The following is a 26,152-nucleotide window of genomic DNA, read 5'->3' on the forward strand; positions in this document are numbered from 1 at the left end:
CGGAAGTTCCAGAAGAAACGGGTAGGCTACTTTGAAATCTAACTACGCATGTAGGCTGTGTCTGTTAGGGATTTCTTTTTGTGTTCGTTTAGCATAAAATTGTCAAATATATTCAAGAGTAAAGAACACGAATTTCTTATAAAATAAGTAGTACTTTACTACGGGAATGATATAAAAAAAACTTTAATAAGCTTCAATTTACTTTCCATGTACAATGTAACATTTGGCCAGCAAGTCTTCAAATGTAAGAATGGTTTTGGTTCGCCAATTGTCAATATTTGCATTTGCAATATTTACATTTACATTCGGAGTCATTTCAAAAGATTGAGATAACGTATCATCATTTAATTAGTCACTACTCTATCAAAATATCAATAAATTGTCATGTAAAAATTAAATTAGCCTACAACCTTGTCAAAATGTCATTAATCATTTAAACTTCAATATATAGATATATTTAAAAGGTCATTTTAAGACGTGTCTTGATAAAAGAGTGCGAATTCCCACTTAAATTGTACCCTGCATCAGTCGATAAAGTGCTAAGACCAAGGGTCTGCTCTCCTGGCGACTAGGGCCGTGTCTGCCCGACTTAGTAGCTTTATGTCCGTAATTGTACCAGCGGTTTTGGTTTCGGTAACCCCTCCCAGTGTGAGAACTGTTAGAGCTGATTGGCGGCCTATCTGCCGTGCTGGGATTGGCTGTCAAGGAGGAGGCAGGGCGGAGCAAGGTTGAGCGGGTGGGAGACACCATCCGCCCCTCACAGCTCGGAGAGTTGGCCGCTCGGACAAGTGGTCACTCGGACAAGTGGTAGGCCCCTTTTCACAACATATTTATAACGTATTAGAAAAGCTACATGGCGATGCATCGCACTATTTAAGACTAATGCTAGCGGCACGAATGTAAACAGCTGTCTCTTTCTCTTTCTCCCTTTTCTCGCTTTATTTGCAAATGCCATGGAAATTTTTGCGCTTGCTGACACGCTTCATCACAAGCGCCAACTGTAGAATGCACCTTCTTCCTGTTACACATTTCCGTCGTATTCACGAAATTACTCCCACCTATTTCCACATACTATTAGAAACACGATTACTTCACAGATGAATAGGGTAGCAAATTAGACTTGAAGAATACCTATATTACCTACATATGATTCACGTTGATGATTGTAGGCTACTACAGTTATGTCTTGACAACTTTGTGATTTGGAGCCATGGCAAAGATAAGCAGCAAGACTTCCTGAAACACCTGAACAGTATCCACCAGAACATACAATTCACCATGGAGGTGGAAGTAGAAGGAAAATTGCCTTTTCTGGATGTCTTGGTCACAAGAGGAGAGGATAACCACATCGGCCACAGAGTTTACAGAAAGTAAACCCACACATACAGATATCTACAGGCAAATTTGCACCCCCCTCCATCCCAGAAGATAACAGTCATCTCAAATTTGGTCGCCATTAACGAAGAAGACCGTATTGGGGAAGAAATGAAACATCTATAACAAGTGCTCTTCAAGCAAATGGTTATTCAAAATCAGAAATTAGGAAAGCGAACAGAACATCAAAAGAAAGACCATCTGCCACATAATGCTTTCATTTCTTACATACGTCAAAGTAATTTCAGACCAAGTGGCAAGAATTATTATGAAGCATGAAATTCAACAATTCTCACTCTATAAGCTAGATTGAGGGGTCTCTGACATCTGTGAAAGACAAAACTCCAGCCGAAATCCTAGCTGGTGTGTACAAGATTCCATTTTCTTGTTGCAAGGTATACATATAGGTAAGCACAAACTGGCAGACGAATAACCGCAAGGGTTATAGAACATATCAGCGACTATAAACATGAAAACCCATGATCAGCTGTAGCAGAAAACTCCTTGGAAACAAAACAGATCATTTATTTCGACCAATTCCACACCATAGCCCTCATCCGACAATACAAGATAAGATACATTCGAGAATCAGTAGAAATATTGAAACACCCAGCAAACATAAACAGAGAAGATGGCTACAAATCAAGCCGAATATGGGATCCACTCTTCAGAAAACCTCATAACCCAGCTCTGCATCTAACTAAAGACGGGTCTCCTGTGATTGGCCAAACAGCCCAGCCAAATGTCAGTCGTCTCATGTACTTTTCTGTGATTCGATACTTCTTTGGTTGAAGGTTTATCATTGGCCCAGAGTCATCCAGATTAATAGTGAGCCTATAGCAAAAGAAGCTTAAAGTTATACGTATATGAATCTTAGCATATCGCGAAATGAATCCATGAAATTTTTTCAGTCTCTAGACATAGTTAATTTTAATAATTAATTGTGTATTTCTCCTTCTTCTAGCCTTTTTAACTTCATTTTAATTAATTTTTTCATTAAATTAATTAAAAGAAAATAGAATAAAACTTGGGGAAACTATATTAAAATCAAAATAAATACTTAAACAACATAAAAATATGTGTTAATTAGTTAAAGCATTAAAATGTTGTTATAAGTATATGTTTTCCCTGCCTCTTGAGACTGCTATTGACACGCAACACGCTACAAGCTACGCGTCGTAGCGAACATCTGTCTTAAGCGTTCTCTTAGGGAGGGGGGGGGGGGGGGAGGGGAAGTGACGCTTTGCTTAATTTCATTATGTTGCGTCCGCTTAGCGGATTTGGATTGACCTTGTATAATGTTGAGGAGCTTAGGTATTATTTTACAGATTTACAGATATTTATTTGGTACAGGTAAGTAATAATGAGTTCCACTATGATTATAAAAATATGTGTTACACCAAAGAAACATAAAAAAAAGTTATAATCTTTATTTTCTATCACATTTAAACTGGAAGTTTATCCAGAATTATAATAACTTAGATACTACTTTTTGTAAATTACAGTATTATTAACCCTAATTCAACAGATTTCAATTAACTTTGGTGTAAAGTTTTTTTTTTTCAAAAGGTCCTCAATAAAATATCAATTTCGTTGATACTTCATTTATAAACAATTTTTTTTATTTATAATATAAATTACAGAATCTTCAAACATCAAAACATTTAACTAATCTAAAAATTACGACCCATAATATTTATCTAAGATTATATGTTCAGATTTTTATATCAATTAACGTAAACATTTTTTTCAGGAATGCATTAATAAAATTTAATTTTTGCAAAAACCTTGAAAAACTATGGTTTCTTTTAGTAGGCCTATATAGTACCTACTGTTGACATAAAAATACACCTTTAAGATCATAAAACCCTATAAATAGGGACTTGCTTAGTAGAACAGCTCTTTTATACACAAATAAGGTTAGACTATATGTAATTATTAAGAATTGATTTAAAATCATGTGCTAAAACACGAAATATTAGAAGCAAAACAATTTATAATACTACCATATTAAGTTAAATAATAGTACATAATAAGCAATGTCTTCAAAATTAATTCTAACAAATAAATAGATACGATCATAAACTCCAGATAGTGATCCTCTATTAAATAAACACAAAATAATTTATCAAGTATTCAGTACACAATCAGTAATGACATTTAAGAAGTATCATTGAAACAATTATTATTACAAATATAGGCTAATTGTAAAATTTTTTTATTAATTAAAACAATGATACCAACCAATCGCCCTATTTTGATAAATAATGGTATAAAAACCAATAATGTGACTAATTAAAGTGCAATTTAGTATCAATCAATTAAAATTATTTTCGGAATAGCTTAAACACAAATTTATCATATTTTATTGAATATAAATGTCACAAGATATGTATTACCGCAAGAATTTAATCAAAAATTTAGGTAATTAGGTGAAAAAAATTGGATGCGTGGAAATGAGTCATTAAAGTAATAAACACTTATTATTATTTTGGAGCAATAGTTTTAAAAATAACTGATATCTTTAAATTTAGACTTAAAAAATTATTTAATATAATACAATATTTATTGTTAATTTTAAGTCACTTACTTTCACTATAAAAATATTAAATATAACTTAAATACGTATCTGTATCTTTTAATGTGTTTTTTTTTTCTGTTTTTCATCAAAGATATCAAATACCCAACATAGAAAGTAATTCATTTCACTACTTATTACATATTCTAAATAAATGATTCAAAGACAACATTGATATTTTATAAGACTTAGCACTACAGCTTTACTTAGTTCCAACACTTAAATGTTCGGTGGGTCTACAGCGACTAAATATTTTTATGGCTTGCAAAAAAAACTGTCTATTCAGTGTTGACACTGTCCAAACAACTTTAAATTTCTAGATAAGATATTTGATTCAATTAAGGTTATGTTAGCTTGAAAATTGCCGACAAAATATTCGTTTCTTCATTATAATTAAAAATTACACCTCTGCCAACAGAAAATAATATATTTCAATTTCCCAAGATCATTATCTGGAACATAAAATACTTATGCAGAGAGTTGAGTATTTCACGAACTATGGAGAGCATAATTAGACATTTTCTGCACTGTAGATAGCCTAATAACTACAAATACGACAAAATAGGAGTGTAAATAATTGCTTAAATTTATTGCTTAGGCAAAGTTTGTGGTTTCATTTAATAGTGTTCATAGCGATCGCAGCTAAAGGTTCCTAATTCACTTAATGCGATGCAGGAAACGTCTATATAGGTAGTATCTAATGTATTTAGCAACATTTTCACATACATTTTGTCAAAAAATTACATCTCTCTTATATAATTTTGTACCATTTATCTAAAGAAAGTTAGAAAAAAATTACTAATTGGATTGCTAACATGTTAGTTTCAAACATCAAAATAAAACAACGTGCACTTAATTTGCTTGTTTGTACCTATATAATTTGAAAGTATGAATATTTAAATAAGTAATTTTACAAATTCTATTACAAATCTTAATTTATTAGTCACGTAATTGTATTTGCGTTCATTTAAAATTCCTTAGAGTAAAATTAAGTAAATAATTTTAATTTAAATGAGTTCAACCAATATTTCAAATATAATACCTTTGTACGCATCGTGTTTGTAAAACGCGTACTAAACGCACCTGAACTGGCACCGACAAACTGTCATTTACGCATTTTTTAAAACAGCAGTTTCTCCTTTTAGAAAATCACAATACAAGACATTTCGTAATTCCTAACAGCAATCCGGAATGAATAAACAGCTAATGAACATTCACTTAGATACAAGTAGGTCTATGCGTATTTAAGCCAGATACCAGAAAATAAATCGATTTTTACACGTCTCTAGGTACTTGTAGTGAAATGACGTGTGTGATTGTAATACCTGTAAGCTTTTCGGATAGGCTTTTGGTTACGCTAAGAATTTGAAAAATAGTTTCATTGGGTAATTTCAGCAATTATTGAGTTATAGCCTAGTCAATGTTGGCCTATGAAGTTCTAATTATAGGTACAAACGAATATTGCACACAAATAAAATTGTATGATTGTAAAAAAAGTTTTAAGCTAACTATAAAACTAACCAATCTTTTAGTCACAAATGGAAACATAACATATTGACTGCTTGTTAAATATCCAAAAGTATTTATTTTTGAGGGACTTCTCTTTTTAGTTGCTTTCTTAATTTTTTTACAATTATTTTAATATTCATAACTGCTCATTGGCGTAAATGTGTTTCGAGTGCTTCTGTTTGTTGAACACACTTAACTATAGAACAAATAAATATAAATTTTCAAACTAATATACGTATGTTACTTAGCTACATTTAAGACATTATAGGTAAATACCTATGTATACCTATTACTTACTTATTTCCTCTTATTTGATACATTAAAGGTGCTATTATATTTATGTCAAATGTAAGGAACGGAATTTTTATCACGTGTCGTAGGCTAAATATGGAATCTCATTAATTGATTGGAACATAGATATGTACCTATGTCAATTTCATATCTTATATGCCGGCATACTGTGCATAATTCTAAAACGATGGCAGACTAAACGACATGGATGTGATTGCCTACAGTAGGTACTATCCCCAGATATAAGTTGCAGGTATGCAATTCCACACGCGAGAAAAAAAAAAGGGTTGTCTGTAAAGTCGGTTTAAGGACGATAATTTTACGTGATAACGTCATAAGAAAACATTGATGAAAAATTGCATACTTTTTAATTTTCAAATATTATTTACAGTATTCGCAAATTTAATTTAAATAATTTGTTTAAATATAATCACGAACAATTAGTTATAGAAATAAAATCAAAACAAATCAATGTCAATAAATTGTTAATTTGAAATGACGAAATTGGACGAATAAATCAAATTTTTTAAATTGCTGCTATTAAAAAGCCCGCCTTAACCTGTTTGATATTATAGAAGATTTTCTCGCACGTTGGTTGGCCGGTTCTTGCACGCTCGGCTCAGGCGGAACGTTACAATGAGTCATGCTTTATTCGTGCATGCAGCCGGCGTTCATCGATTTATAAGACGTAATCACGTCAATAATCCCTATATGGGATTTCATTATTTATTGTAGGCTACCACTAAATAGAAAAAAAAATGAATTTAGATACAATTTATTGAATACTAGCTGCCCGACCCGGCTTCGCACGGCTATACTAATGGAAAAAAATTAAGCCACATCACCCATTTACAGTAATGGTAAATAATAAAAAAATCAGTGAAAATTTATTACAATGCTGTATAATGTACCGGAGAGAAAATGAATAGCACCGATGGTTTCCCGACTCGTGCACGCAACGTACAACTGATGTACCCGTACTTCGCTACGGCAGTCTACAGGCAGATCACTCTTGCACCGCTCATTATACATGCCCCTCCTTGTGTGTACGCCACTGTTGCGCGATGCCCGTTGCCATGGAGACGCAGAAGGCATGAACAATGCAAAATCCTGTTGCCTTGTTTTAACCACCCATGGGATCTAATTTTCGGAAAATGTCATCCTGCGTAACATAAGGAACATTACTGTGAAGTTTCAAGTCTGTAAAATATAAATACTTGAAAAAAAGGGTAATTTTTGATATTTAGATACCAGCTAAATTTCAACGGTGATGAGGACTGCACTAACAATGAAATAGTCGTTGTCATAGAGACGAATGAAGCATCAACAAAGCAACAGCCGTTGCCATGGTGATTTCCTACCAAAAAATGGAAATTTTGATATATTACCCCCCCCCCCCCTCCCCCCTCCGAAACTCCCCTTGGGATCGGATTTCCGCAGAATCCGTTCTTAGTGAGCGTCTACATCACAAAATGAATAATTATGCTAAATTTCAAGTCAATTGGGTGTATAGTTTTAGAGATCTCGTGATGAGTGAGTCAGTGAGTGGTATTTCGCTTTTATAAATCGCAATAAATTAAAATTGCGACTATAATTTGAGATTTAAACTATCCTATCTCTCAAGTTGGATCGAACTGCACATGGTGTGCGAATTTTATTATAATCGGTTAAGTGGTTTAGGAGTCCATTGAGGACAAACATTGTGACACGAGATTTATATATATTAAGATGGAAAGCATGTGAAGTGCGTGGTGATGCGTGTGTGTTGTAGGAGCGCACGAGCGCCGCACGTCAGCCCGGCGCAGACTCCGGGCAGCGACTGACGGGTTGATGTGCTAGCGCGGGCAGCGGCGCCACTGCGCACAGCTGGGCGCATGCCCCGCCCTCCCGGGGAGGGGGTGAGACCTCGCCCGCCCCATTGGCCCGGCGCCGCGGGGGAGGGGGAGCTACCGGCGGATTGGGCGCGCCTCGCGCCATGCCCCGCCCTCTCTCCCCCCACCACAGCGCAGCGCCGCGGGAGGGGAGTTGTGTGTTTGTCGTCACCCGGGGTGGCGACCAGTCCCGCTGGGAGCTTCAACTGGAGCGGTTCGCGAAGGAGTTTACTCGCCGCCCGGGTGGCTGGAAAAACAACCACCGGTCGTAGATATTATTTGTGTTTTGCCGCCGGTGGGGTCAGTGACCGCGGCATGCGGCGGCCGCGCGGCGGGGCGTCGTGACCCGCGGCCCGCGCGCTGCGACCATGCTCAACCCCTTCGTGGAGGCGTCCCACCACGGACACCACTTCGCGCCCATGGGCCTGAAGATGTCGCCCCCCTCCGGCGCGGAGGACAACATGCAGTTCCAGGGCGGCTACCACCACCACCACCACCACATGGGCCTCAACCACCACCACATGGGGCTGAACCACCACCACGCGCACGCCGGCTACGCGGCGCGCGACTTCCTGCTGCGGCGCGAGGGCCACCACGAGTTCGGCGCGCCGGGGGCGGCGGGGGCCGTGGGGGCGGTGCCGCACCACCACGCGCTGTACCCGCAGCACCACTACGCGCAGCCGCAGTACCCGCCGCACGGCGCCTTCCTGCGCTACATGCGGCCGCCGCTGAAGCAGGAGATGGCGTGCCAGTGGGTGGACGCGGAGCAGCCGCGCAAGGCGTGCCTCAAGGCCTTCAGCTCCATGCACGAGATCGTGACGCACCTGACGGTGGAGCACGTGGGCGGGCCCGAGTGCACGACGCACGCGTGCTTCTGGCAGGGCTGCCCGCGCAACGGCCGGCCCTTCAAGGCCAAGTACAAGCTCGTGAACCACATCCGCGTGCACACGGGCGAGAAGCCGTTCCCCTGCCCCTTCCCCGGCTGCGGCAAGGTGTTCGCGCGCTCCGAGAACCTCAAGATCCACAAGCGCACCCACACCGGTGAGTGCTCCTGCTTGCCTTCCTCGTCTGTCTTCCTTGTTTTTCAAGTATTTATTATGTAACTGACCTGACCTAACAAACCAGGACAAAGGATGAACAGTAGGAACTCGCGTAATTATTATTTTTTACTTATTACTTGCGCAACACTATCCAAATAACAAATAAAACATTAAAATTTGAAACGTTAAAACTCACCAAAGTTAGACGGATACAATTCCTTTGCCATTAGTAGAAAATGATGTCGTTCACCTACTTCGCGAAAAAAAAAAAAAAAAACTTTCATACTCGTAAACAAGAAACAATTTTGAACGCCGCATGAATGCACAGGTATTGTGATGAAAATTAAAAAATTCGATATGTCCTAACGTATTTGGAATTTCTTATCTCCGCCGGGTTTAATGAAAAGAGGAAGTTAAAGAGCATAGAATAAAAGTATTTTCGGATTTTTAAAATTTTCTTTAACTCATATCGCCCAACTACATATGTACCACCTACTTTTGTTTTAAATATCAAAACAATCTAACGGTGAGTCCCTACTTTACTCGGAGCATGTCTTCGTCTGACTACAACATCTTTGTGTGCGAATGTTCTCAACGTACCGTGCATTACTACAAACATCAAAACATCTAAACAATAAAACAAACTAAAAGAACATTCCAAAGTCAAGGCAATGCCTTTCACACATTTTTCGAGGTTTATCATTTCTTCCGTCCGTGGAACGTCCAGGCTCGGCGAGGCGCTCACGGACGAAGCGGATTGGCTGCTGGCTACGCGATCGACGGGCGAATGAGACTGGTGATGCGAGTCCAGGCTAAGTAGCAACCTGGAACATCCGCGCAGGCGCGTGTTGCAGCCGATGTTGCACATGGCCGACATGGCGTGTGATTGTCTTCACGTCACCTGTGACGTCAGATTGCCCATCTGTCTGACCAGACCTGGCGAACCATCTAGAGCTGGCGTCATGAACAATATCCGCCAAGGAGAAGCATGACGCGTATACACATACTGTGAAATACCAAACAAGCAGTTGAAATATATGCTTAGCCTATACAACCTCGTATTATATACCATTTTATTCTGTTTTTTCTGTTAAGTTGCTTTGAAACGGAAAACAAAAGTAGGTACACGAAAATGTAAATTATTTATTTATTTATTTATCGTCTTTATTGGTGGCGAAGTTAAGGCGGTACGCCTTTTCTTACACTTAACCACTTTTCTGCAATTACATCAAATAGTGGAATATCAAAAATTAGGCATGATATAAGCAGATGTTGACTAAATATTTAGAGAACATGGTAAACTTGTGTAGGCATGAAAATAACATGTTATGTCAAAATAGGCTATAATTATATTAAACTTTAAAATTTAATTTCATAAAGTATCAAAATGCCATTAGCATACATTTTCAGTGATCTTTCTCCTGTATAAAGTTTTCTCGAGTGAAGCCAAGGTAATTATATTGTGCTGCCCTCTATGGATGGTGAAGTGAACCAGATGCCTCAGATAGCAAGTCCGCGAGATGGCGCTGTCAGACATGCGCGAATATGGCATAGTCTCGTGTGCGACACGCTATGACAGTGAACCAGCAGAGCGACTCACAACTCTGACAGTAAGAAACGCATTGCCGTGAAGAACTGTCCAGTTTGAGACAGGTTACGTGATCCAGACTATACATCATGTATGTTCACCTAACATTTACGCAGAACTCTTGTTACAAATACCAAGGTAGGCTATCTTCGTAAATTTGATGTTATCTTTGTGATATCAAGTTAAGCTTACGGGTGCTGACTTCGCTTACTTTGCACACATAATTAAATCATATTATGTAAACAGCACTATCAAAAACATGTTCAGACTACAGCAAAAAAAATATTTCTTCGATATATTTAATTTGCTTACACCGAAACACATGTCGGAATATAATGAAGTTTTTTTTTAGAAAGCCGTTATATTATACCTATTACAAGGAACTTTACGTTTATTTGAGGTTAACTCGTCGTTGTAAAGTCCATAGACTTACTTTAATTTCTAACAGTGTCCTTTTTACTTGTGCGAAATAAAAAGCATCACCTTATCTATAAACCTGCTGTATGGATGTACAGTAGTTAGGGATAGTAATTTATAACGGGGAAATTCGACTGTCTGGTAAGGCTTCAAAACATTTTATTCATTTTCGCAGCATTTATTTTTCTTCACTATTTTTTTTTTATTGTAAATGTAACTGAACTATCAGTCATGTAAATGTGCAGATATTAGCCTATTAATTTTGTACATTTGCATGAAAGCAACCTATCGTTACAAAAAAATGTTTCCAGTAGCTTCATTAGTTAAAGTTATTTTCAAACCTTTTCCTGGAAAGCTTTTCAATAGATACCGTAGCTACTAACTGCGCACACTGATAGGCATAATAAATCAAAATAAAGCTTAATAGTTTATTATTCGATTATCCTCTAAACGGTTTAAAAAATTACCTCAAATCAAATTTTTAAAATTTGGGCCAATTTCCTTAAGTGGGACAATATATTCAGATTTGTTTCCAAGAACGTATTTCATATACCTAGGTATAGCCTATACAAATATATCTAGCATTGTGTTGTACGAATTGACAAACATATTTTGTAATGCACAATTTCTTGGCAACTGGTTTCCAAAAAAAATATATATAATTTTTCTAGAAGTGCAAAAAAAAAATTCTGTGTCAGCACTGGTGACTTGACAGGACATCACTGGTAGGCCTACTATGTTTGCGAGCTGTCAAATACGAGACAAGTTACGCGACACATAGTATACTTAGGGGCAGGAATTTTTCGCGAAAAAATCTAAACACCTATTAGACTGCAACAATATATACCCACACCAGCTGTTTCCTTCTTCTGATTGGCGGCCGTCTGTGGGAGAAGTCGTTGCCTTATTTGACCGAGCCACTCAGGACGCGTTTGCTTCCGTATTGAATTACTGTGATTGGTTGTACTGACATTAGATGTACCTAAAAGAAACTTATCCAATCACGAAATACAGACAATGCTACAGTGTTTTAACTTTCAGCTAGTCTCGGAATCTTTTCGCGAAAAGTTCATGCCCCTACAAAAAGTAGTTTATATTCTTATCTCGTAGCAGGCGCGACGTTACTGAAATTCGCGTCAGAGTTTTGTTTCGCAAGATGGTTAAACCGGCGCAGCGGTAATAAGATTATTATTCTTGTAATTTTTGGGGTTTTGTTCCACTAAATAAAGTTGAATTAAACAAATTCCGGTCGAACATATCGATAAAAATAAACACCGCAAGCATTGATATCTGTGGTATCTATGTTTGGTGCGTGTGCAACAGCAAGAAACATTTAGTATTAGGTACAAAGGTTTATATTCGGTTGTCTTGTGATTAGAAAACACGTGTGAGTTGACAATAACGTGTGAGTTGACAATAACGTGTGAGTTGACAATAACGTGTGAGTTGACAATAACGTGTGAGTTGACAATAACGTGTGAGTTGACAATAACGTGTGAGTTGACAATAACGTGTGAGTTGACAATAACGTGTGAGTTGACAATAACGTGTGAGTTCACAATAACGTGTGAGTTCACAATAACGAGATATTGTGCCGCGGCATCGCGTGATTGTGAGTTCGGTCACGCTGGTTCATTGCGAACTGAAGCCTGAACCCACGCTTGCAGCTGCAGCAGAAGGCATCATGGCATATGCCCGGTCTCGCTTTGTCAGCTGTAGTGCAGTCTTAAACTATTACATTTTCAAGCAGTTATTTTACAGTTATATGCAAGTCATGTGCTGAGTGTGGTGTTCTTATCACAAGAAGCAATATTTAGAACCGCTGTAATAAACAAAATTAAACTATATTTCAAAGTTAACTGTTTTTACTTGTACAGAAAATAATGATAATTTCGTTATTACATTGATAAAAGCGTTAAACGGATTTTAAGGGGAAAAAGGCGTCTTTTTTTCCATCCAAGTTGAGACTAATTACAGAAAATTCCTTAGGCCGTGTTAGAATTTGCGATTATGCATTTAAAAATAGATGGCATATTTCTAGAAACCTGCGAATTTTGCATCATAATTCGGCACCAGTGTACACAGAAAAGAAAATGTACTTTAACAAAATATTTCTTTGGAAACCAGTTGCCAAGAAATACCTACTTTATGATAATACAAGAAAAAATATTGTAACTTTTAACAACACATGGCTATGGTTATTTATGGATTTACTTATATGAAATACGTTTTGCAAGAAAATACTGAGCATTTCTTACGAAAATTGGCGCATAATTTTATATGTTAACTAGCTGACCCGGCAAACGTTGTTTTGCCATATAAATTATTTCTAGGGAATTTATAGCTGCAGTACCCGGCGTTGCCCGGGCTGAATACATGATGAAGGGTACCTTTTTCGTAATCAGATGTAGTTAGTAATTGTCTTCTTAATTTGAATGTCAAGTGTGCAAAATAATTTATATCACTTTCAGATCCCGACAGACGTTGCTCTGCCAGTTTATAGTTATTTACCTGGTCTGTATGTAATCTAGACTCTATAAAGTAATATAGAAAAAAGCTTAAAAATAAGAGATTACAAATATAGAAAAAATTCAATTATCTAGCTAATGCTCGACATGCATTGCAATGCCTCATTCAGCTATGTTTTGTAATATGTTTGAAGTAGTTACACATATACAAATCATCTATCCATCTCTCTAAACATATATTTATCTCTATCTACATCTTTATATATCTATGCATCTCTCTATCGCTATTTATCTCATTATATCTACATATTTACATATATACCTCACACTATCTCTATCTCTTCTATATATAAATCTCTATATAGCTATATACATCTATATATCTCTTTATCTAAGCCATTTCATTCTCTATACCTCGCTCTATCTCAACTTATCTCTCTGTCTCTCTCTATCTCACTCTATATATATCACTCTATCTCTGACTCTCTTTTATATTTAAATAAATTATGTCATCAGTGTGCACTTATACAACAAAAACAGACGAATTACCGCTATATAATATGAAATAAACACATTTTTGAAACGATTTGTGCTCCAACTATTGCAAAATAGTTATACCGTCTCAGAAACCTTCACGGGCATGCGCATTACAACTCACCAAAATTGCATCGCAATTGGATGAATGGTATAGTAACGCATACGGCACAAACAAACGAAAATTAAAGACATGACAAACGCATCAAACGATGGTGTGTTTAAAATTCAAGGCAACTAACTCTATCTATTGACGAAGTTAAGAACAAAACGGTTATGAGCGCCTTTATTTTGCTAGCCGCTGCGAGCTCCACTAAGCGGGCTGGTCTCATCAAGGAGAAAAATATGAATTTGCCAGACCTTACTATGTGTATGATCGTGTGGCAGACATAAAGAAATGACACTCCCTCACTATTTGTATGTCAATGACCTATGATTTTTTCTGTTATAAAATGAAATTATCACTTTTTCACTCCCTTAGGGATGGAATTTCATATTAATATGTGGTCTATGTGTTAATCCAGGTAATGAGCTCGCTGTAGGCGGGGAAGGTTGATCAAGTGTTAATTGATCAGCTATCGACCGGGGTTGAAAAATATAAAATTCTATTAAAAATTAGGGGTTGGGGGTAGAAGGGTGAAAATTTAGGGTTGTGTGTATTTTTTAATGGCACATTATAAAAAAAATAAAATAAAAAATTTTCTCCAAAAATTAAAAAAAAAAAATTTAGGGGTGGACTACCCCTAACATTTAGGGGGATGAAAAATAGATGTTGGCCGATTCTCATAGATACCGGATAAGCACAAAAAATTTCATCAAAATCGGTCAAGCCGTTTCGGAGGAGTATGGCAACGAAAACTGTGACACGAGAATTTTATATATTAGATTAATGTTTCATTCAAGCATAATTTTTTAATTCAATTATATGACTTAATGTGATTTTATTTTGCTTTTTAATATGCGCAGTTAATAGTACTGGAAAGCTCTTCAAGTAACGGTTTGCAAATAACTTGTAACTATTGCAGGTACTGGGAACATCACAAAGCATAGGGCCTAAATGCCCGGGTAAGAAACCGAACCGAGCAGGTATTACTGTGAACACTATTTTGTAGATATAAGTTGTTTTCATGTAAATGTAAAACATTTCCAAATGTATGTAATTTTATATTAATATTTCTATTCCATTTACAAAACAATTATGTACAGTTTAGACGGCAAGTGCTCACTTGTGTGTCACTTGACAAACACTGAAAGTCCAGAAGACTAATAACCACGTAAACAATAATTTAAGTGTCACTAGAAAAAATATATACTTACATAGCTATGTGAACTGTATCACTAGCCAATGAACACATGCACACCCACTTGATCTGCATGCGTTTGTGAAGTCTAGCCTGACACCAGAAAATTTATTCGAAATGGTTACAGTGTTTATGTTTTGCGTTTTTCTAAGCTTACAAATTACCAAACTACGACATTGTTGGATTAACTTCGTACTAGCCTATGTACGTAAATAATTGAAGAAACTATTTTTCATTAACGTTTATTGTAATTATGCAAATATTTTTGTCAATAGGTTGGTCTACAATAATATTTTTTAAATACTGACATTGTTTTTGTTACCTTTAATAGGCATTTTAAAATTTAGTAGTATTAGGTATTTTTTACCACCTTAGGCTATAGTGATCTGGAACAGCCACTAGAAAAAATTAAAGAGTTCATTAATAAGTAAGGTGTTTGAATTTTATATTTATTTATAATTTACATTTACTGCAAAAAATATGTACCTTATATTAATGAACACTAGTTATATCCTATCCAGGGATATAAGTAGCTACATTCGTAAGTTTGCGCCATTCATTTAGCTTACTATGGATATGAAATCACAAGATTGTCTTCTTGGAGTATTAACCAGCCTTCAAAGACTTTTAAGTGTACAGCACAGACACCTTCTTGTTAACACGTGTGTGTGTGTAGGTGTGTGTGTATGTGTGCTCTGTTTAAAACGGTTCACATAAGCCGATCTCCGGAGCAGTATGTAACTTAAAGGCCAATTTGTGTAAGCGCATTCTTCGTTGGATGTAAATTTAAATAATTCAATTGGATTCTAGCAATTTTTTACTTTTACACATTTATATTATTTCGTAATTTTACATATAATTATATTTAATATTTTAACTCTTAGGTTGAATAATTTCCGTTTAAATTGACGCTTAAGTATTTGTTTTTATTTTTCACCCGCTATTAGAATATTGTAAATTGCTCTCAATTCTTCGTAAATTGTACCCTACGTGTATCTTCGTAAATTTACCGATTTCCCTTGCGTTGAACCATAAACTTACAAGAATGATCTTCGCAATTTAAAGGTTTGAAATGTGATTACGGCAGTCAAGTTGTATATGCACTTCCCAGCTTTGTTGGCGTTGGAATTAACTTAGGTATATAGAATGTGATCGCACCACAAATATTCAAATAAAGGATTAGTTATGAATATCTACGTTTAGCAAATAATATAACTGTTCATATAATGTGTAACCTAGAGTATGTCTGGAGAGGAAATTTTCAACCAAACATAGAGTGACATATTCGTAGAAACTGTCTTCAAACGAACATCCAGTTGTTTGAACTACGAAGACGCTTTCTTTATTCACTGTTAAATTTTTACCTTAAATGTACGAAAAATGCTGGTTACAAATTATCCAGGTATCTTCGTTGATTCATGGTTTATCTCAGAATTTTTTGGCACTGAATTAACTTATTTTGAATAGAAATAAAAAAAAGTTATTATATTAACAGAACATTCAAAATATTTTTGAAAATACAGAAATATACAAAAAAAAAACATTACTCGGGAGTCGAAAAAAGACGTAGTTCATACGAAGATATTTCTGTCCGAGATTACGATGAATTTATTGTGATTTCTAACAGTATTTGAGGCAAATTCATCGTTAAGTCGTCCCTGGATTGTCTAGGTATAATTGGAGACCTAAAAAATTCGCGGATTCATTTCGTGATAGTCTAGAATCAAAAACGTTTGCCTTTTTACTGCATCAGTGATTAGGCCACAGTTTTTCTAAATGACACTCGGGAATGAAAAACTTTCAAGAAAAGAAGTATCGAATGATTAACGTCCCAGTTAACAGGCGACACGAGTCAGTAGCCAATGAGCAGATGTAATTTGTCCGCGTGCATAGAGGATCATGGAGTCTATCCTGCAGGTCATCGAAATCGCGAATTTTTCCGGTCTCGAACTATAATTTATACACGTCCTTTTTGACCATTGTCCACTGTATCTCCTTCGTTGCTGTCTCTCCCACCACACTCATACACTGCAGTGAATAGTTCCTAATTTCCCCTAAGCACAATCAACTAGCAACCTTCTTACATGGCATTAGCATTTACTCAAGAGTTCTTTATAGGCCTGGGCTTAACTCCTTGCTTTATATTGTTACCTAATATTTCTGAAATGTTTCAAATTTCAAGCTAGCCACTGCCACTTCAGTACTTTGTTAGTTAATAAGGAAATGTGTGTGTTGAGTAGATTGCGGTGAAGAGGTATTATTTCTTCGCAAAATGAAGTTTGGCCATAAATCATGACGGCGCTCTATCCGAAGGGGAATATTATTTCTGCTTTTAATTCCGAAATTCCTGTGTTATCGTGGATTTAATTCTGTAAATATATTTTTTTTTCCTTAATCATTACACACTACCAACTACGGCAGCATTAACTTCTCGCAAACTCAAACGACCAAAATACACAAATAAATGGGTATAAGTGTGCATTGTAGACAAGTCGCTGTGTTTTTTTTTGTACTGCGTAAGTGCGTATCGCTATGACTATTCTATGTGTAGATTTAAACCCAGCCTTAAGAAACCAAGAATGGTAAATAAATTTCCCGTGAAAGAAATTTGCAAATTCAAAAGTTTTTCATTCATACGTTAGTTGCCGGAGATTGATAACGCACTCTTGAAATGCCGCTGTGGTCTTGTCTTTATAATAATTTATTTCTCAGTTATGAATTGCAATTAGCTTGGCGTCGACAAACGGATACAAATTCCCCGGTAGTTTCACAACAGTGCCAGTAAGTAGGCTACCTGCCTACTGTCGTGCTGTGGTTTATCTTCTGGCTGAAATTTATACCAGTGGAGAAAAAGTACCACACTGTGTGATACCATGAACTTAATTGTCAAATTTATTCTTTTGGCCTACAATTATTAAATCCGCAACATGTTAAGGGCTCCACCCACCCGGGCATACACACGGTGCGCAGAGCTTCAGGAAAAAGAACGCGATTTGAAAACTACTCAAGATAACCGAGTGGGGTCTGTTTACCAAAAGCAAATAAGAGTTCGCTGAGGGCCGAAAAGTACCTTCGATTTCGGGTTAAGTTTTTAAACTGTATTTTTATAAGATTTAAAATGGCTAAAACACATGTTTTCAGAGTAATGTTTAGGTGTAAAATAACCAGTACAGAATCTTGAAAGCACTTAAGGGACTTGCATTACACCTTTATCTTCATTTCTCCGCCATGTAATGTTACGGTCACCGCTCAGATCTCACAGTTGTCCTGTGACGACGAGAAGACTGCGCGCCAGTCCAGAGGAGACACCGCGCTAGAAGAACCAGCATGTCCCGCCTCACTAACACACATACACCCCTGACGAGGCGGGCCCCTTAAGGATGTATACGTTCTAGGTCATTATTTTATATTTACGTATCTTGAGGTTAAACTTTCCGACTTTTTGAGAATGGAGGAGAATGAGATGGAATATAAAACTGGAACTAATTAGGTTTAAAGTAGGCCTATATATACCTGGCAAATATGTTGTAGTTCAAATTATTTTTACATTATTTTTTAAATTTTATCTAGATTTTTAAAATCCTCTTAGTTTTAGGATTTTAAAAGATTAGATAAAATTAAATAAATTTTTCTGAAATAATTTTGATAGGCCTACACAATACGCAGTAGCCGAACCAGCATTGGCATGAAATTAATATATATATATATATATATATATATTTATTTATATATATAGATTATATATTTATTTTACGTGGATTTCCTTATCCATACTGAACAAAAATGTTAAAAATTCAAGTTTGCTGATTAATTATGCAAAAAGTATTGACTACATATATATTTAAATTTGTTAAAATTCGGCCACTTAAAAGCCTACAAGTGCAACCATGTTAATCGTAAAAATAAAATAATGACCTAACACGGCTCATACATGCCAGGGGTGTTTCCAGGGGCGAAGGGAATAAAGAAAGGGTGGGAGGGGTGGAGGTAGTAACCTTTCCCCCCTTTCTCACCGAAGCTAAAAAGAAAACAAAATAAACAAAATCATAAAAAAAAGGCTGATAGTTGGTATTTCAAAAATTAAAAGAAGTAACTGGTTATAGTAAGAGCTATAAGATATAAGTAGGTAGGTACTATTTGTAACTTATACTTCAAAATATATTTTATTAATTTGCGATGATATTTTGTTATTGTTTATTATTTGACGGTGCCGTGGATCTTATGCTGGATTCACAATTGAAAAAATAACAGTAACATTAGGTCGTGTGCATAGGATATGAACGCCATGTTTCCTAACCTAACGATTCACAATTAATAGCAGAAAGTTGGTCGTGTGCATGGGAGCGAGGTCGTGCGCATAGGAGTGAAATGAATATATTTTATTTCGGTCGCGTACGCATGGCACAACAGCCAATGGGAGAAGAGCAGGTTGCTTTTTTGGCGGGAATAGAAATATGTTTATATTTACTAACCATATTGTGGTAAGAAAATGTCGAGATAATAATAGTATTATCGTTATTTTGAAAGTTAATATGTTTATTTACTAACACTGCAAACAGATGTCGCATAGTTCGCGAAATTTCATTGGCTGAAATCTACAGTTAAGAATTCAATTGTGAACCGATTTCTCAGTTCGCACCGGTCGTGTGAATGGCTTGCTATGCACTCGCTTAATTTTTAATTGTGAACCCAGCCGTAGTCCTGAAATGAAATAGGTTGAATTCCGAAAACGGCCACCCCGTGTCGTGTTCAGCTGGCTGTTGTGTTGACTGAACCACTGCCTGTTGGTGTCGTGTCATGGCGGCAAGGCGCTGACTGTAGCTCAGCAGCCTCGAATCTCGGGACAAGAATTACTATCGTCTTGAATTGTGCTTGAATTATTTATTGCCGCAGGGAATTTTTTTGACGTAAAAACGTCTTATAAATCGATGAATGCCGGCTGCACGCACGAAAAATTGTCACGTTCCGCCTGAGCCGAGCGTGCAAGAACCGGCCAACCACCGTGCGAGAAACTCTTCTATAATATCAAACAGGTTAAGGCGGGCTTTTTAAATAATTGTTCGTGATTATATTTAAACAAATTATTTAAATTAAAATTGAAAAAAAAAAACTGTAAATAAAATTTGAAAATTAAAAAGTATGCAATTTTTCATCAATGTTTTCTTATGACGTCACGTAAAATTATCGTTCGTTAACCGACTTTACAGACAACCCCCTTTTTTATATCACATAGTGTTTTATGTATTCATATTACTTATATTTCTGTGCTTGATGCGTAAAAGGGGTTAAGTCCATAATCATAACTTTGAGAAAATCTCGATTGAAAATTATCATGTTTCTTGAAGTCATTTTTTTTTGTATTAGCTTTATTAACTGCTTCAGAACTTTGGAAACTCGTTAATTGTTTTAAAATAATTTCGTAAACTTGCCTGTGATACATAATAACTCATTTTTAACCTTTTGTGACTTAACCCCATTTTACGCAACAAGCACAGATTTAATCCTAGAGTTTTTGGTGTTTTGAGAAGTACAATTTTATATTAACCAAAAGCCAGTCGTAATTTTAACCACCTGATACCTTCGTGGCTCATATTATTGACACAGTTTCGTCCACTTCGGTTTAGTTTTTAACGACCACAAACATATTGAACTTAAATGGCTGAATAACAAACAGTTTAACACTTTGTCGAGATGACGGTGTTGTCTCAAAGGTGAATTTTTCTTTTTAAACGTGGAGTTAATATGATTAAGAATAAATACCTAGGACATTCATCTTACTGAGACATTCGGTGCGTAGGCTATAGGATGTTAATTTTTCCTTATATAAAATAATAAAAACTTTTTTTTATGTGTAAAAGGATTTTCACGTATCGGTTCCAACCATGTTTTACCATATAGTTAAAATAGTGTCATGATGCCCATACCGGTATTAGTATAAAACAGGGTTTAATACATTTCATTTTTTTTTATCAAGATGCGGTTCAGTTGGGAAGATTTTAACTTTCCTGAGCATGATGATAGTCAAAGTGATAACTGAAACTCGTTTGTTGATAGCATGTCTGAATGGTGTTATTTCACTCTTTAGCAGTTTATAAAATAGGCTACATGATTGTGCGTCTTTAAAGCGTTCCAGTCTCGGTAGCCAAAACTGATAATTTCTGCGTAAGTAAAATGATTTCAAAACGTTGTTTTCTGAACCTAGGTGTTTAGAAAGAATGTGAAATACCCAATGAAAGAAATTTTCTACATAAACATTTCACGTATATTAACTTTTTAATTTGGTCTAAAACCATTCAATGAATTTTATTAATAAAAAACACAGTTCATTGAACATGAAATGAAATGACCCTTTAATCTTAAGTTCTTTTGAAAAATACATATTTTCTAATATTTTTATAACTAGCCTATGTATGTTGTAGTAGCTAAATAAATCAGTTTAGGTTAGTAATGTAGTTTAGAAACAGTTATCGAATTGAGACTCTTTTTTTTAATTACTGTGGATCAGATCAGATAAAATTAATTTTTTTATGTTATTGTAAATAATGTAAGTATTCATATGACTTTTCTAATTTATACATAACCTTTATTGACTAATTTACATAACTAAATCAAATTTTTGGTATTTGCAGTTATTTAGTTAAAATAAAATGTGTAATGTAAACAGTAATATACCTAGTTAAAATGTTAATTAAAAAAACGGCTCAAACATAGGTATAGACCGTAAAAATTCGCGCTTTCGATGACCTCTAGGATAGACTCCTCAACCCTCTACATACTCAGGGAAATGCCACCTGCTCATTGGCTATTGACTCGTGACACCTGTCGACTGGGACGCTTGCGATACGATACTTTTTTGGTTGAAGGTTTTTCATTGGCTGAAAGTCCTTCATATAAACTGTAAGCCAATCACAGAAGCAATACAAAGGTACAGTTCTTTGGATTCTAGCATATCGTGAAATGAATCCGCGAATTTTTCCGGTCTATAAACATAGGATATGCTGTTGCCTATGATTCGGTAGGACAGGTTCTCTATATAAATTGAGAGGCTTAAACTAGTTGCTTGGCATTTATTGTCTAGTTATATATTTTTTTTAAAAAGCTGCAGTTAGATCAACTTTTTTCTGTTTTTAAAATACCTCACATTCGAAGGAAAGACATGGAAAGAAATCATTCCAAAAATGGTGGGTGTTGGACCCTGAGTTTAAATATTGGGTTCAAGAAGTTCCTCGTGGTATGTATACAGAAAGGTTTAGTTTGTGTCCAAAAGCTCATATTTCAGTCAGCACCTTCGGGCGACAAGCACTTATGAGTCATATGTTAGGTATTAAACATAAAGACAGGGCAAAAGCTTTAACTGCATTGGAAGCTGTAAGTTCTTTCTTCACTGTCTCACTCTCTAATAGTTCAATTTCAGTGAATTCAGCCACATCATAATTGAATCAACAGATATTGATTCTAAATCAGCGGTTCAACATCAGACTCCCGTAGACCACAGAAATTCATTTTTAACGACAGTGTGACAAAAGCTGAAATTATTTATGCTTGCAGACTGAAAAAAAAAGACAGTGGCCTGTGGAATTCGAGTTTTTGTTTTCTGCCAGTAGACTCAACTCCACGTACATGTACATACATAATCGGTGTCTTTTTCCTGTATGTGTTTGCGTGTTATTGGGTTCGTGTTCTTCAGGACTGTCGAACTACTCGTGATTAAATCATCACGTATTTCAAATATGTATAGTGTCACTACTCGCTACGACAGGTACTGTTTCCTGTAATGATTTGCACGCGTAGCTCATGTGCTTACTGGAGGCACAGAGATTACGATCCATTTTAAACATGCCTAGCACTGACACCAGCACCTCGCCGCTGTATTTAGCGTGCTTTGAACTTTTAATTCTTATAAGGAAATTGTTAGGATTAAAAGGTGTGGTAAAAAATTTAATAATTAAGATTAAAATATTCATTGCAATAAATGTGTTAGATTCTGACTAATTTTAAACTGACATAGTAAACGCATTTGCTATATACTGACAAATACAATTATGATATTTCTGAGAGTGGTTACAAATGTATATTTAATGCCAGTAATAATAAACACCTATATTTGGTTCTAAACAGTTCATGTAGGCTATTCCTTTAAAATTGTGTTTGACCATAAAACATATGCACTTGCAACACTGAAAAATTATAGTTATCCATTGGTCTAAACATTTACTACTAAGGTAGGTATCATGCAAAATTAGATATGATATTAACGTTAATTTTTACGTTGATTTGTGAGCCAATACTTAATTAATATTAAGAGCCGATATCGATGACATGGTATGTCTCTCGATATGATAGACGGCAGTGAAGATTCTCTGGTTCCTACGGACCTCTGAGTAGTCTCTCCGGTGGCAGGACAGCCGCAAAGAACGACTACTGCTGTGGATGATGGAAATGGAATTACGTCAGAAGTCAGCGATTTCTGTGGCTCCTGAAAAGTCTTAAAGACGTGGAATCGTGTCACCGTCGATGATATAGCAGGGACACAGTCATCTCGTCGCTCTCAAAACGATATTATTCCGATACTTGATGAATCCGGCTTTCTTGTAACTACCACTTGGCCGATGACTGTCAGCTGTCAGCTGTAGTCACGTGTCTTCAGATGTCCCGCGCGGGCCCCGAATATTCGCGACTTCTCGCATGGCGTCCTTCAGCTTCAGTTCTTCCTGTTCTACTCTCGAGGACCTTCCAACTTGGTCTGTAGTAGCAACCAAGGCTCAACACAACTACGAGAAGTGGTTCCAACTGGAGTAAATGAAACTCTTGAAAAGTGAAACGAACTATGAAATGTGTGTCTTGTGCAGTTCAGTAACGGAATATCAACTTCAAAGAATGTATAGTTAAAAAATAACAAATTACTAGGGGCAGGCATTTTTCGCAAATAAATCTGAACGCCTACTAGACTGCAAAAAGGTATACGCACACCAGCGGTTTCTTTCTTGTGATTGGCGGTCGTCTGCGAGAGAAGTAGTTGCCTTATTTGGCTGAGCCACTCAGGACGCATTTGGTTCCGCAATGGATTACTGTGATTGGTGTTTTAACAATCGTCATGTACCTGAAAGAAACTTACCCAATCACGAAACACAGACGATGCTACAGTGTTTTAACTTTCAGCTAGTCTCGGAATATTTTCGCGAAATATGCATGGCATTACAAATTACCTTCTAGCAACGTCTAAAGCAAGGTGAAATGGAATGACTTACATTATGTTGGCTCTCTGGTTATGCTTAAATCTTTACATTTAAGTTAAATAATCACATAAAAAAATTAATCTAGAATAATAACTCTGACAGTAGGTACAATAAAACTGTAAACAGCTGTATTGTTTGCAACAGGCGTGTATTCTGAAGTGGCATTAAGTAATGAACAGAATGTTGCAGCCCCTGCAATGGAGGCAATCACGCGAGTGAGCCTGCCAGTAGGCCTACCTACTTTCAAATAATGCCGTGTGTAGGTAATAAATATGAACTAAATTGTGTTTTCAACTGCATTTCTGGACGCGAATCACACGTAGTTTCCGCGCCCGCCGCTAGAATTCGCTGCTGTAGCAGCTACGCCTAGGGATACATCATCGCTCTTAAAAACATCGATATCACGAACATCGATGTTCAAACGAAAAAGCATCGATGTCAAAAAACATCGTTCTGACAACCGATACATCGATGTTTTAACCTATGTTTTTAAATATCAGGAAAAACATGCCAAAATGATTTCAATTATAGTATGTAGCCAAAAACCATCAGCGATGTATTGCTCTTGTAAACATCGATGCTAACATCGATGTTTCATGAACGATACATCGAAGTTTTCAAAACATCGATGTATTGTTTGCATCCCTAGCTACGCCGACTACTGTATTTGCAGAGCGAAATTTTAAACTATTAGTATATAATAAAAGGCTTCTATAAAAGCCAAAATGACTTCATAAAATAATAATCCTACACTTTGAACCTGATTTTCAACAAATTTTTTATTTTATTAAAATAATGCCCGTCTTGTTAGAATTCATTACATTTTATACAATAAAGTTTATCTTTGGCTTTGTGAACTTAGCTTCACGCCATCCACCACGGGTGGCAGCACCGTGGTTAGTTAAACATTTGCGTTCCACGCAATTTCCATTTCATTCAAGAAATTACTCTTACCAAATGCAGTATACTGAGAGCTAAGATGTTACACATCAAAGACTAGTCATACAGAGAAGAACACATAGGCTACTTACTCGTGTCCTGGAGAAATATTGTTATTTATTGTAGATTTTAACAAGAAACATTTTTTTAACAATCAACTTAAATAATGATTGTTTAGCCTAATTAAAATTTAAATGACCGTGATATTTTCTTTACGGACGTTAACAATTATTTAATAATTTTTGTCCAAATTTAGTTTACGAATACTACCTTAAATTAATGCGTACTTGTGTATAGCCTAGTGCATCTTCTCAGTAAGTTTCTGTTAGTTGAAATAATTTATTTTGTATTTAAGATTAGACTGTTGCAGAATAATGTACGATTGTTGGCTTGTGTAGTGTTAGGCAAACGCTTTCAAATAAATATTTCCTTTATTAAACATAAAAACTAAATTTTGAAATAAATATAATTATTTTAACGTTTAAAACTCTGGTTCATTCTAACAACTAATAATAATAAATAATACCTATAATTAATACTAGTAAATTTGAACTAATTAAGCTACATGTTAAAAACAAGAATAGGATAGTGATCCTCTATCAGTTTAATATCATATACAATATAGGATGCTTATTTATAATGAAAATTTATTTGGGTGAAGTGAAACGCCTTACAGAGCTCGTATTCTAACATAAAGTAGTTCTTTACATTTAAAACTACGGTGGAATATTCAACAAACCATTAATTGTTTTTATTTACCAATTAAGATATTAAGGCTTTTAGTGACTACAAGCGTATTTTGCTTATATAAATAAATACTGTAATAAGTAGAGCCGCTCTTTATAAATTTACTAGCTGCCCGATCCGGCTTCGCACGGCTATACTAATGGAAAAAAATTAAGCCACATCTCCAATTTACAGTACCTAATCGTAAAAAAAAAAACTTCAGTGAAAATGTATTACAATGCTGTATAATGTATCGAGAGAAAATGAATAGCACCGATGG

The 26,152-nt window shown here is 36.0% G+C and overlaps 1 protein-coding gene across 1 annotated transcript in view; it reads left to right on the forward strand.

Moving 5' to 3' along the window:
* Positions 1-7,845: 7,845 nt before the first annotated feature.
* LOC134537982 (zinc finger protein ZIC 4-like) overlaps positions 7,846-26,152 on the forward strand; it is a 227,821-nt gene continuing 209,514 nt past the window's right edge. The window contains exon 1 of the mRNA XM_063379001.1: positions 7,846-8,664. Within this exon, the coding sequence (XP_063235071.1) occupies positions 7,992-8,664 (673 nt within the window). The 5' untranslated portion in view covers positions 7,846-7,991. The remainder of the gene's footprint in view (positions 8,665-26,152) is intronic.

This window comes from Bacillus rossius, chromosome 12 (genome assembly GCF_032445375.1).
Source record: "Bacillus rossius redtenbacheri isolate Brsri chromosome 12, Brsri_v3, whole genome shotgun sequence".
NCBI lineage: Eukaryota > Metazoa > Arthropoda > Insecta > Phasmatodea > Bacillidae > Bacillus > Bacillus rossius.